General features: G+C 48.3%; 1 protein-coding gene across 2 annotated transcripts in view; it reads right to left on the bottom strand.

The window, feature by feature from the left end:
* Nucleotides 1-10261, bottom strand: part of LOC114586644 (transmembrane protein 132D-like) — a 455854-nt gene extending 445593 nt beyond the window's left edge. For both annotated transcript variants that reach the window (XM_028710301.2, XM_077920813.1), the window contains exon 1: nt 8805-10261. In XM_028710301.2, the coding sequence (XP_028566134.2) occupies nt 8805-8883 (79 nt within the window). In that variant the 5' untranslated portion in view covers nt 8884-10261. The remainder of the gene's footprint in view (nt 1-8804) is intronic.
* Between the last annotated feature and the right edge of the window lie 2599 nt (nt 10262-12860).

The raw sequence follows: 12860 nt of genomic DNA, 5'->3' as shown, positions 1-12860 counted from the left end.
AGGTATGGATCAAGTTGGTTCAGATCTGAATTCACAGAAATTTAATCCCCGAAGAACCTCAAGCACAATCCCCTTAGGTGTGAGCCTGACCCACTTATGGCAGAGTCTTCTATATAGTGTCGATCTCCAAGGAATTTTTGGAAAAACAAACAAACCTAGCTGTAATACTATAAGCCACACTAAATCACTACAAGCCTATTACCAGAGAAAGGTGAGCCTGCAATTCTAAATTACAGTGTAGAACATCACTGAACAGAAGCTGTGCAACAGTTATCTAGTCCTTGTTTAAGAAATTGAACTCAAGCATCAGAGCAAAACCTCATTGATCTTAAGTACAGCAGCTTCTGGGGAAAAATTGTAATTTCTCAGAGAATAAAAACTCAGGGTTTGTTTTTTTAAAAGATTTTTAAGTCTCCAGAGGAAATATATATCAGGGCACGGTCTTCTCAGTGGTGGTGCCACAATCGATACCCTGCCCTGGGCAAACCCACCAAGAGAGCCATGAAAACAAACCAGCAACAGCGTTGATAGTGGAACCTCCAAGATGGCATGCAAACATGGTTCTCCCCTTCCCATCTTATCCCCGCAACAATCCTGCAACGTAGGCAAGGCTGAGAGACTGTGACTGCCCAAGATCTCCCAGTGAGCTTCATGGCTAAGAGGGCATTTGAACCCTTGTCTCCCAGGTCCTAGTCTGGCCCTCTGAGCACTCCAACACACGGGCTGAAATGCTTCAAAGCAAATAAAGATGCCCAAACAGTTCTCTAATGAAAAGTATGAGCACACACCTTAGAAATGTATCCAATGGTCTCCTGCACAACCTTGCAGAAGTTTCGTTCATCCAGCATCTTGTCTTCCAGTATCCCTCTCCCATTGTTCCTATGTAGTAGTAGGAATTCGGAGAGAAACTCTCTCTAAAAATGGAGGGTCCATTTAGCAGCCATTGATAGACCCATCCAGGAGTTTGCCCCCCCCCCCACAACCCCTTTTCAAGGCCATCTAAATCAAGAGCCATCACCACATTTTGTGACAGTGGATTCTGTAAATTGGTTTAGAGGGCACGCGGAGAGTTATTAGGTGTTCTATCATTTTTATGCTCTATTATTGTCACCTGGAAGATGTTTTGGGTTGTTGTTTTTTTAACAACAGCGACTTGTCAACCCTAATTCACCCAGCACACCAACACAGACAATTCTGAATTACCACTGCCAGCAAGAGAATGTCCAGTGAGGGTCATCCTCACTATTGGGCAGCATGAGGCAGGCTCCTCAGGCAAAGGATGCTTCAGGGGCACAGAGCGTTGGGGAAGCATTGCTGCAGAGGTGAGGGCCCTTTTTCAGCCTTCTGGGCAACCTTCATTCCCTTCTGGGCAACCTTCGAAGGCTCACATGCCCAGTGGCGTAGCGTGGGTTGTCAGCACCCGGGGCAAGGCAAGTAATTTGCGCCCCCTAACCCGTGGATTTGCGCCCCCTAACCTGTGGATTTGCCCTAACCCCAGATGTTGCACCCGGTGCGGCCGGCCCCCCCTGCACCCCCCACGCTACGCCACTGCACATGCCAGTGGTGGGCCTGACCAGAAGCAAAGGTGAGCAGAGGAGCAAAGGCAGATTGTCCCTTTGTACAGCAGCCTGTTTGACACACACACCATTCTCTACCCTCCATCTAGGCAAGCATTATCACATTTCAAGGACAAACTAAAAAATACACTGGGACTGCAAAGCAGGGCCAGTGAGGTGTGTGGCCTCAGAAGAAAGGGCCTGGAAGATCGTATTTGTCCCAGGCTCCTACTTGAAGTTCTCCAATCCTGAGGCAGTGTGAGGCAGCTGCCGCCTCCGACCCCTTCCCCACACCCCAGTTTCCAGCTATTGAAGTAGGATTCAGCTGCCCATCTGGTCATCTTCCACATGTGCAATTCATGGCAGGCATCTTGCCCTTTGCTTTGGGTAGCAACATGTCTTGAACAAGCCCTGCAGCCAGATTTTCTAGAGAGATGCACACTGCAAGAACATCAACATCAACCTGTAGCACAATTTAAATGAACAACTTCAAAAACGAACCTTTTCCTCCAAAAGAGCAACTCATTGCGTGCTGTTCTGTAAACCCTGAATTATTTCAAGGTTGCTTGCAAGTGTATGCAAGCCACCTGCTATTAGCACATTGTGTTGTAGACAGTGCAGAAGGCAAGGAGACACAAAAGACAGGAAAGGAGAAAGAGGTGTCTTGCTTCGGAAGCAGATAATGGAGAGAGGCCTTCAAACTGGAGCATTTCGAAGCATCAACAACAACGCCACACCCAGACAACACAGAGAGATATTATGCGATTGTCAGAATTACGTTTCCTTCCCTTGACCTTTTTCTCGCTTCAATAGCAATCTAAACTTGTATTTTGCAATAGGAGTTGGCATTTCTTTGTAGTGGGGGATGTGTAGACATATGCAGAACACAGAGTGGATGATAAAGCAAGCTTCGAAAACAACAAACACCCTGCTTATGTTCACGGCACGCCAGGATGCAGAAGCCATCTCCTGCCAATCAACAGCATAGAATAATAGAAGTATAGAGTTGGAAGGGGGACCCCCAAAGGCCATCTATGCCAATCCCCTGCAATGCAGGAATCATAGTTAAAGAGTCCCTGACAAATGGCCATCCAACCTCTGTTTCAAAATCTCTAATGAAGGAGAGCTCACCATCTTCCAAGGGAGTCCGTTCCACTATCAAACAGCTCTCACTGTCAGAAAGTTCTTACTAGTGTTTAGTTGGGATCTCTTTTCCTGTCCTTTGAATGCATTGGTTCAGGTCCAACCATCTGGAGCAGCAGAAAGCAAGCTTGCTCCATCTTCCATTTGACAGCCCTTTAGCTATCTGAAGATGATTATTGTTATGTACTGAAGTTCTCACCCTGGACCAGCAGGGGGATACTGTAGATAGTTATGCAAATAAGGGATCGAAAGTGACGTTCAGTGATTGGATAGTTTTAGAAAATTGTTACAGTTACATTGTACTGGAGCTCTATATAAGCAGACTGACTGAACCCTTCAGTTCAGTTCAGTTCTGTTCTGGCCTCTGAATAAACAAGAGCTGTTTGAAGAATCGCTGTGTCGTCTGATATGTTCACCCACAACTTAACTATTATCATATCTCTTCTCAGTCTCCCTTTTCTCCAGGCTAAATATACCCAACTCCCTCAACCGTTCGTCATCAGGCTTGGTTTCCAGACCCCTGATCACCTTGGTTACCTTCCTCTGCAGATGTTCCAGCTTGTCAGTATCCTTAACTGTGGTGCTGAGAACTGGACACAGGATTCCAGCTGAGGGCTAACCAAGGAAGATTACAGTGGTTCTATTACTTCCCTTGCATACTCAATTGCCCCAAATTAATTGGGTGGGACATCGCAAATTCACAGAAACTGCCTCGGTGATGCCCTGATTTTTCTGCCTCGCTGCTGCTGCTGCTGCTGCTACCTCCTCCAGGTCGGTTGGGGCAGCCTTCACCATAGGCTCCACCGCCATTGTGGCTGACCTCTGCTGCTGCCATGTTCGCAGAAGCGGGCACAACACATCTGGAACCCACTTCCTGATGCAGGCATCTCACTTCCAGCAGCTGCGGTAAGGCCAGGTAGGCTGCAAGAAGGCTGAGGCCTAGCTAATGCAACAGTGGAGAAAGAGCTGGCAGAGGGACAGCTACAGTGGCTACAGTGGCTGCGGTGCAAAGATTGGGCAGGTGGGGAGAGCATGCGGTTAAGGTAGGAAGCGGAAGAAAGAGTTTGTGGTTCGGGTGGGGGGCTGCAGAAAGAGCATGCAGTTTGGGCAGGGGGGGGGAGAAAAGGTGTGCAGTTTGGGCGGGGGGGGCGGGAGGAGAAAGAGTGCACGGATGTCCCACTTTCCCACCCCAAAAAGTTGGACGGTATGACCAAGTGTGGTCTGACGAAGATAGGATAGAGTGGAACTACAGTGGTACCTCAGGTTACATACGCTTCAGGTTACAGACTCCTCTAACCCAGAAATATTACCTTGGGTTAAGAACTTTGCTTCAGGATGAGAACAGAAATCGTGCAGCGGCGGCGCAGCAGCAGCAGGAGGCCCCATTAGCTAAAGTGGTGCTTCAGGTTAAGAACAGTTTCAGGTTAAGAACAAACCTCCAGAACGAATTAAGTTCTTAACCTGAGGTACCACTGTATTACTTCCCTTGATCTGGATACAGTCATACCTCATGTTGCATCAGCTTTAGGTTACGTCTTTTCAATTTGCGTCCCGCGGAACTCCGGAAATACTGGAATGGTTACTTCCAGGTTTTGCTGCTCGCGCATGCGCAGAAGCGCTAAATCACGCCGTGTGCATGCGCAGACACGGCGCTTCTGGATACGAACGCTTCTTCGAGTTGCGGACGTGCCTGCGGGACGGATTATGTCCACAACTCGAGGTTCCACTGTACTATACTTCTGTTGATACAGCCTAGAATAGCCTTAGCTTTTTTGCTGCTGCTTCACACTATTAACTCATGTTAAGCTTATGGTCCACTAAGAGCCCTGGATCCTTTTCACAAGCCAGTTGTGTCCCTCCCCATCCTATATTTGTGCATCTGATTTTTCCTGTCTAGGCACAGCATGCATTAATATTTAAAGATTGCAAGAGCAACATACAAAAAGTCAGTTTGGCTCAGAACTCTGCTTTCCAAAACGGCCAATCAAATGCCTCCAAGAAGCCCACAAGCAGTGTGCAATGGTGACCGCCCACCTGGAGGATCCTTTCAGCAATGGGTAGGCCTTAATTTGTCCAACGCCCTTTAAAGCCATCTAAACCAGTAAACAAGCCCTCCATGCATTGCTGCCTCAAAAGCCAATGCGGACTCCCAATTGAGTGTTAAAAACAATACAGCATTAAATATTAAAAACTTCCCTAAACAGGACTGCCTTCAGATGTCTTTTAAAAATAGGATAGCTGCTTATTTCCATGACATCTGGTGGGAGGGCATTCCACAGGGCGGGCGCCACTACCGAGAAGGCCCTCTGTCTGCTCCCTGTAACCTCACTTCTCACAATGAGGGAACTGCGGGAAGGCCCTCCATGCTGAATCTCAGTGTCTGGGCTGAAAGATGGGGGTGGAGACACTCCTTCAGATATACAGGACCAAGGCCGTTTAGGGCTTTAAAGGTCAGCACCAACACTTTGAATTGTGCTCGGAAACTGGGAGCCAGTGCAGATCTCTCAGAACCGGTGTTATATGGTCCCAGCGGCCACTCCCAGTCACCAGTCTAGCTGCCGCTTTCTGGATTAATTGCAGTTTCTGGGTCACCTTCAAAGGTAGCCCCACATAGAGCACATTGCAGTAGTCCTTCAAAGGTAGCCCCACATAGAGCACATTGCAGTAGTCCAAGCAGGAGATAACTAGAGAATGCACCACTCTGGCGAGATAGTCTGTGGGCAGGTAGGGTCTCAGCCTGTGTACCAGATGGAGCTGGTAGACAGGTGCCCAGGACACAGAATTGACCTGTGCCTCTGTGGACAGCTGTGAGTCCAAAAGGACTCCCAGGCTGCACACCTGCTCCATCAGGGGCACAGTTACCCCATTCAGGACCAGTTCCCCACCCCCCTGTCCTCCATAAACAGTACTTCTGTCTTGTCAGGATTCAACCTCAATCTGTTAGCCGCCATCCATCCTCCAACCACCTCCAGGCATTCACACAATACTGTTGATTGGATGAAGTGACCCCGAGGCACACAGAGTTAGGTAGTGAATTTATGTTAATCTGATGGTGCTGAAACCATTTCAAAACAACACGTGAAGCTCCGGACATAATGGGAGGAGTCTCATGCTGCAAGAAAAAGCTCCTCCCCTTGAACACAATTAACCCTGGTGACACATGGCCTGCGGAATACAGCTACCAATCAATATTTTGCGGATGGGATTCCTGCACATACTAGGAATGTAGGTTTGTGTAATTAAAGTAGATTAAAGCACTCTGCTGTTCTGGTGTAACAAATCCACTGCAGGAAGGGAGATAACAAGATTTTTTTGCAGTTAGGTAAGTGATGAGAAAATGCCCTGAAAAGTGTGGGGTGAATGAACGATTAATGGGAAGTCGCATTACAGTGGTACCTCGGGTTAAGTACTTAATTCGTTCCGGAGGTCCGTACTTAACCTGAAACTGTTCTTAACCTGAAGCACCACTTTAGCTAATGGGGCCTCCTGCTGCTGCCACGCCGCCAGAGCACAATTTCTGTTCTCATCCTGAAGCAAAGTTCTTAACTTGAAGCAATATTTCTGGGTTAACAGAGTCTGTAACCTGAAGCGTATGTAACCTGAAGCGTATGTAACCTGAGGTACCACTGTACCACCATGCAAACAAATGTGGATTAAATCAGGATGAGTACCGTACTCGTTGAGGTATAACGTCTCTGCAAATAAATTGGCACAAATGTGCAATAAAGACTGGGTACAGTCTAACCTTCCTTGGAGGTTTATGCAAGCAAATGAAGATGAATGCTCAATAAATAGGTCATCAGGGGGAGGCAAAAAATGCAAATCCAGGCCCAGAAGTGGCAATATTCATATACTGAATGCGAAGCTGCCTTATACAGGGTCAAACTAATGGTCCGCCCTGCTCAGTACTGTCTACACAGTCTGGCAGTGTCTCTCCAGGAATTCAGGTAGAGTCATTCCTAGTCCTACATCAAGATGCTAGGAATTGACCCAGGGACCTTGTCTTGCAAAGAAGATGCGCTGCCGTTGAGCCACAGCCCCCTTTCCACACATTATTCTGACCTGTTCAGGCTGCAAATAGGGCTTGCATAATAATAATAATAATAATAATAATAATAATAATAATAATAATACCCACCCTTATTAAATATATACACATACTTCCCTGTCATCATTGTGTCATTGCTTATATTTATTATTTCTTGTTGCTAGCCTTGCTTATTATTATGAAATGCTTTGTCCCTTTGATGTTTTGAACTCATACTTTATGTATGTGTTACATGGTGTTGAGGGCAACCTAATGGCCCTGCAGATGTTGGTAGGATTTGTGGTCCAGCAACATCTGGAGGGCATAAGGGTTGGGGAGGCTGGCCTAAAGGCCCGTTACCATATTTCCAAGACACCTCATACAAAGCTACAACTATGTATAGGAACCCCACACATCTGGGCCAAAGGCTTAGCCTCATCCTCTACATGCAAGGAGTTTACATAGGGGTGGAATGTTAAAGATATCCCATATTTCACCCCCACCTGCAGTTGAATATAGGAAGCTGCCATATATATGGGCCCATTTAGCCCAGTATTGTCAACACTGACTAAAAGCAACTCTCCAGGGTTTCAGACAGGGGGTCCTTTCCGGACCTCCCTGGTGATTGCTCCTGGGACGTTTGCCTTGTCACTATGCTATGACCCTTCTCCAGCTGAAGCCTAGTAGACCCCACTGGACTGACAAAGATTTTACCCTGAATACCTCCCATCTACTAACAGGTGTATTCTGCAAAGGTGGAATGCCTGTGCTCAGAGCACATGGACAGAAACAGCAATGGCCAGTATTTCTCGTGTAACAGAAACAAGGCTTTTCTATTTCTTCCATATGCAACAGGGTGAAAAGTAAAGCAAGGAAGAGCTGCGAAGGCAGAAATCTCCGTATTCCTTTTCTTCAATTCCCCAGGTCTCTCTTTTCAACACGCACTTCTTCGTTTCAGAGGCACCTTATTCCCAAAGCTGGTACTACAACAGGAGATCAGGGCCAACCCAGGGACAGTCGTCAATTCCACTGCCACATGCTATAATGTAGATGAAATATTTTTGGCCAACACTTTTGATGCATCATAGACAAAAAAAGGAAGAACTATTACAGCCTTAAGCAGCACCCTAAACAAAAGCTAACTGAAACCATGTCCCTCCATGAGGACTGGCTGCATGTACAGGACAAGCTGGTGCCTTCATCAGTTACCCACTCCCTGGAAGAAGCATAAACCCTCCTTCCACAGTTTTACAAGCAACCCCACTGAATTATTCCACCACCATAGATCCCTACATTTTGAGGCGTTCATCTGAGCATTCCTTACTTCGATGTAGCCATTGTTGAGTGTTTTGTTGTTTTAAAAGAGAAAATAAATGGAAAAATGTGTCAGAATGTTTGCATGCTTGGACACTGGATAGCGCAGCTTCCTCATCAACATCAACATTATTCCAAGGCCATTGCTGGTATGAATCACCCACTACAGAGTTTCTGCTTTTCATAGTAAAACTTTGCCCAGTGCGCTGTGATGCCACCCATCCGACCTTACAGAATAAATGAATAATCAAATACACACCCCCGGGTGACTCTTTCCCATTGACATCCGATTCTGCTGGAACAGAGGAAGCCTGGCTCTGTCATTAGCCATGTCTCTATCATGAGATCTGGGGAGCATCTTTTTATATTTGATTTCGCAGGAATGGAACATAGATCTCATTTGTAGCCGCTTAAAAAGGTGCTGTAAAACCCCAGTTAATCTGTCTCTCTCTTTCACACACACACACACACACACACACATTTTAATATCTAGCCAGAGTGCTAATCAATATTATCTTAGGCAGGATTTAAAGATTAATAAATTGCCAGTGCGAATCCCAGTGAGTGGGTCAGATCTTCCCTGACATTTAAATTAAAAGAAAGATCAGGGCTCCCCGCTTCCCATTCACAAGTCTTACAGCCGCTCCCCACTAACTCCCAGGAACAGCCTCTTGAGAAGTGGGGGGGGGGGGGAAATGGAGTGGAGAATCCCAGGCTCAGGAAGGCAGAGAAAGTTAAGAAAGATAAGGTTAATTGCTTCTTACCTTTGGAGAGCACCACCGCCAGGCTAAAGAGCAGAAGCCAGACCACCCGAGGCACCTTGCCCTGCCCAGGGGTCTCCATGGTGGGCTGCAGAAGAGAACTTAGATCCTTGCCACAAGGACTTCGCGATGATCAAAACAAATCCGGCTCCTGGCCATTTTTAACCCCTCTCACCCCTCCCGGGAAGAAAAGGAAGAAGAAGAGGTGGGGAGTGGAGTGGAGAAGGTCATCTGCAGATCTTCAGAAACATTTTCTCTCCAGCAAAGACTTGGCAGGTGGGGTGCCTTCCGTTGCCTGTCCTTACGAAAACTAGATTTTCATGTTTTTCAAAAAAGCATGTTCTCAATAACAAGGAATATTAAATAACAGAAATAACATCTCCTGGGTTTGCATCATGGTGATCCGAGGTTGGGGGGGTGGGAGAGAGAGAGAGAGAGAGAGCGCCGATCTCCATATAAATAAACGCCAGCCGAGAGATCTAGGAGTAACGAGATGGAGGAGGCGAGGAAGAGGCGGGAGAGAGAGAGAGAAGGGGAGGCGATCGCTAATTCATTTCTGCAAACCGAGGTTTGGACGCGGGACGTTTAAGCAGAAGAACGCGCTTTTGCAGCGGGGAAATTGACAAGGCTTGGGCTGGAATTGATCGGGAGGAGGGAGGCAAAGGCTGCCTCCCAACACAGATCCGCTTGGCATTTTGTTTGGCGGCTGAAATTTCTTCTTCCTTTTTTTTAACAGATCCTGGGGAGGGTGGGGGAGGGATGCGGAGCGCGGCGCGGCGGGGAGGGAGAAGCGCTAAAGTTTGCCTTTCGGTGGCTCGTTGCGCCCGGGAGAGGAGAAGGAGGCAGAGAGACACACCGCACTGAAGAACGAAGGGAAAGGGCGGGGGGGGGGGGAAATCAACTGATGGTTTTCCTTTCACTTAAACACGCACGCACAAACAGGGCGCTCTCTCTACAGTCCTCATTCACTTCTTGGGGTGGAGGGGAGAGGTTGGCGGGGGTGGGAGGAGGCGGAGCGGAGCAGGACCTCATCGCAAAAGAAGCACCCTGGCTCTTCTCTGGAGGTGATGCTTTGGGGAAGCTGAGCCCGGAGACGAGAGATCACCGCTGGCTGGAGAAACAGAGGCTGCGAGCCGAGAAGGGTTAGAGGGGGGGCTCTGTGCTGCTGTTGGTTTGGTTTTGCTTCCTCCACCCCTCCGCTCGCCTCTTTTTTTTCTTTTTGACAATACAATTTAAAATAAACAGTAAATTCCTGCCCGATCTGCAAGGGAGGTGGGGAAGGAAATAAAATTTTAGTTACATGGTATCGTTTCCGATCCTGTCCTCAACAGCGCACATGGGAGAGAGGGGAAAGGAGAGGGGGGGGAAACAGAAGCTTTTATTTTAATTTGTTTTTTTAAACCCACCAGTAAAAACGAGGGAATTAAATAAACGCATCTTCCTTTTATCTTCAGCTTACCCGCCCCCCCTTAGGCAACGCTACTGCCACTGCGCCCCCCCCCTCCCCCATATCCATCAGTTCCCAGACAGTCAAGGTTTCAACCAATCCTGGAGCGGATTATCGAGAAAGATGGGCGGAGACGCGTGGGGGGGGGGATTCGCCCATCCCTTTAAGTTGCATCCACAGCCGCTTCAAAGGGAGCGCACGACCCGAGGAGGCGGGGCGCATGCAAATCTGGAGAAAAGAAAACTCCGCCCCTTCAGCAAATCGCGCTCATCCCTCTCCCCACCCCCCGCCCGCCCGCCCGCCTCCTGGACCTTGCGAGATGGAGACACGCTCCGCCCCCAGGGGAAATCCCGGGAGTTGGAGCGTGGGAATTTCAAGGGTGGCGGGGTGGGGAAGGAGAGAGATCGAGGATCCGATCAGCTCCGCAAAACAGTGCTGCAAGTTGGCACTTTTTTTGACACACGGACAGGATGCGACCTACACGCCCTCTGCCACGTGGAACGAAGAGTGAATTAAGAAACGCAGCAGGCTAGAGTTGGGCTGGACTTTGCGGGCATCCACACCCACCTCCCCCAACTGGATGCCCACCGGATATTTTACGCTACCGTTCCCAAAGGACCCATGGCCAAAGGTGAGGGCAGCAGTCCCCAGCATCTGGTGGATGCGAGGTTAAAGAAGGGGATCTTCATCCATTCCCCCTCCTCCCCGCCATCTTCTTAAGAACAGAAGATGCTGCCTTTGGTCCGTCCAGCCCCTTTTGCCTGCACAGACACAGACTAGATGTAGCTTTCCAGGGTTTCAGACAGGGGCTGTCCTGGAGATGCTGGGGATGAAACCTGCGACCTTCTGCATGCCAAGCAGGTGCTCTGCTACTGTGCTACAGCCCAGTGGCGTAGCGTGGGAGGTGCAGGGGGGGCCGGCCGCACCGGGCGCAACATCTGGGGTTAGGGCAAATCCACAGGTTAGGGGGCGCAAATCCACGGGTTAGGGGGCGCAAATCCACGGGTTAGGGGGCGCAAATTACTTGCCTTGCCCCGGGTGCTGACAACCCACGCTACGCCACTGCTACAGCCCTTCCCTCAGCAGACAATTGCACTCTGTGGCACAACCCAAAAATGCCTTATTTCCAGCAATGACCACTACGCACCACAGACTCAGCAGCTTAGCAGCACTTGAACCACTCTAAGACACTTTTGCCTCATTTTACACACACACACACACACACACACACACACACACACACTTATACTTATACACTTTGCAGGGCAAGCGACCCATGTGTAACAACCAAACAGTTTCCTGATCTAAGCAGGATTTAAAAACACACACTGCCAAAAGCTCTGAAACCTTCTTGATTAATTAAGGGGACTAGCTGTGAAGGAAGTATCAACCCCAATAAAACGCAACCATCTATGGGCTCTCGGAAGCTTCCAACAGACCAGTAATGAGCTTGTGACAGATTAATAAAAACAAATTGTCTTTTTATCCCAAGATTTCACTGCTTCAGTTTCAGAACAATCTACTGGCTTAGGGGGCCTAATCTGCTTTAAGTAATTAATAAAGCTAGCTAGCCACAGCCACCCACACCCAATCACTGGGTATCATGTTTCCCCCAGTGACAACATGGGAAAGCAGGTCGCTCACTTATTCCAAGTCAGACCATTGGTCCCATCTCACTCAGTAGTGTCCACACTGACTGGCAGTGACTTTCCAGGATTTCAAATATACCGGCAATTCTCTCCCTAGGAGATGCTGGGGATTGAACATGGGACCTTCTGCATGCAAAGCAAGTGCTCTCCCACTGAGCTATGGTAGAGCCATAGCTAGCAGGGGGCTAGCAGGGTTTTTTTTTTTGCCCTGGGTGAAGCCTCTAGAGGGGTGCCATTGAGGCTCCCAGCCTGCCAGCCTGTCTGGGCTTCAGGCCTTCACTTGCACACTCAGCAGCCTTCTTCCATTCCTAAGCGAGCAGTTTTGCTTCCCCTTCCATTTGAAGCAGAAGAAGAGATGCTGGTTGACATGGAGTTGGAAAACCTGGAGAGGCAAAAGTGAGCATTCCTCCTTCCCTTTTTGTTATGTACTCAGTTGAATAGGATCCAAAATGCAGCAGTCTGATTGGTCCTAGAACAATAGGATCCAGAATGCAGCAGTCTGATTGGTCCTAGAACAATAGGATCCAGAATGCAGCAGTCTGATTGGTCCTAGAACAATAGGATTCAGAATGCAGCAGTCTGATTGGTCCTAGAACAATAGGATCCAGAATGCAGCAGTCTGATTGGTCCTAGAACAATAGGATCCAAAAAGCAGCAGTCTGATTGGTCCTAGAACAATAGGATCCAAAAAGCAGCAGTCTGATTGGTCTAGAACAATAGGATCCAAAAAGCAGCAGTCTGATTGGTCCTAGAACAATAGGATCCAAAAAGCAGCAGTCTGATTGGTCTAGAACAATAGGATCCAAAAAGCAGCAGTCTGATTGGTCCTAGAACAATAGGATTCAGAATGCAGCAGTCTGATTGGTCCTAGAACAATAGGATCCAAAATGCAGCAGTCTGATTGGTCCTAGAACAATGCAGCAGTATGATTGGTCTGCAGGAGCCACCCAATCCGGCTCCAGA

The sequence above is a fragment of the Podarcis muralis genome, chromosome 16 (assembly GCF_964188315.1).
Source record: "Podarcis muralis chromosome 16, rPodMur119.hap1.1, whole genome shotgun sequence".
NCBI classification, from domain to species: Eukaryota; Metazoa; Chordata; class Lepidosauria; order Squamata; family Lacertidae; genus Podarcis; species Podarcis muralis.
Note: the sequence above shows the minus strand (reverse complement) of the source record. Positions and strands in the feature narration are given on the sequence as shown.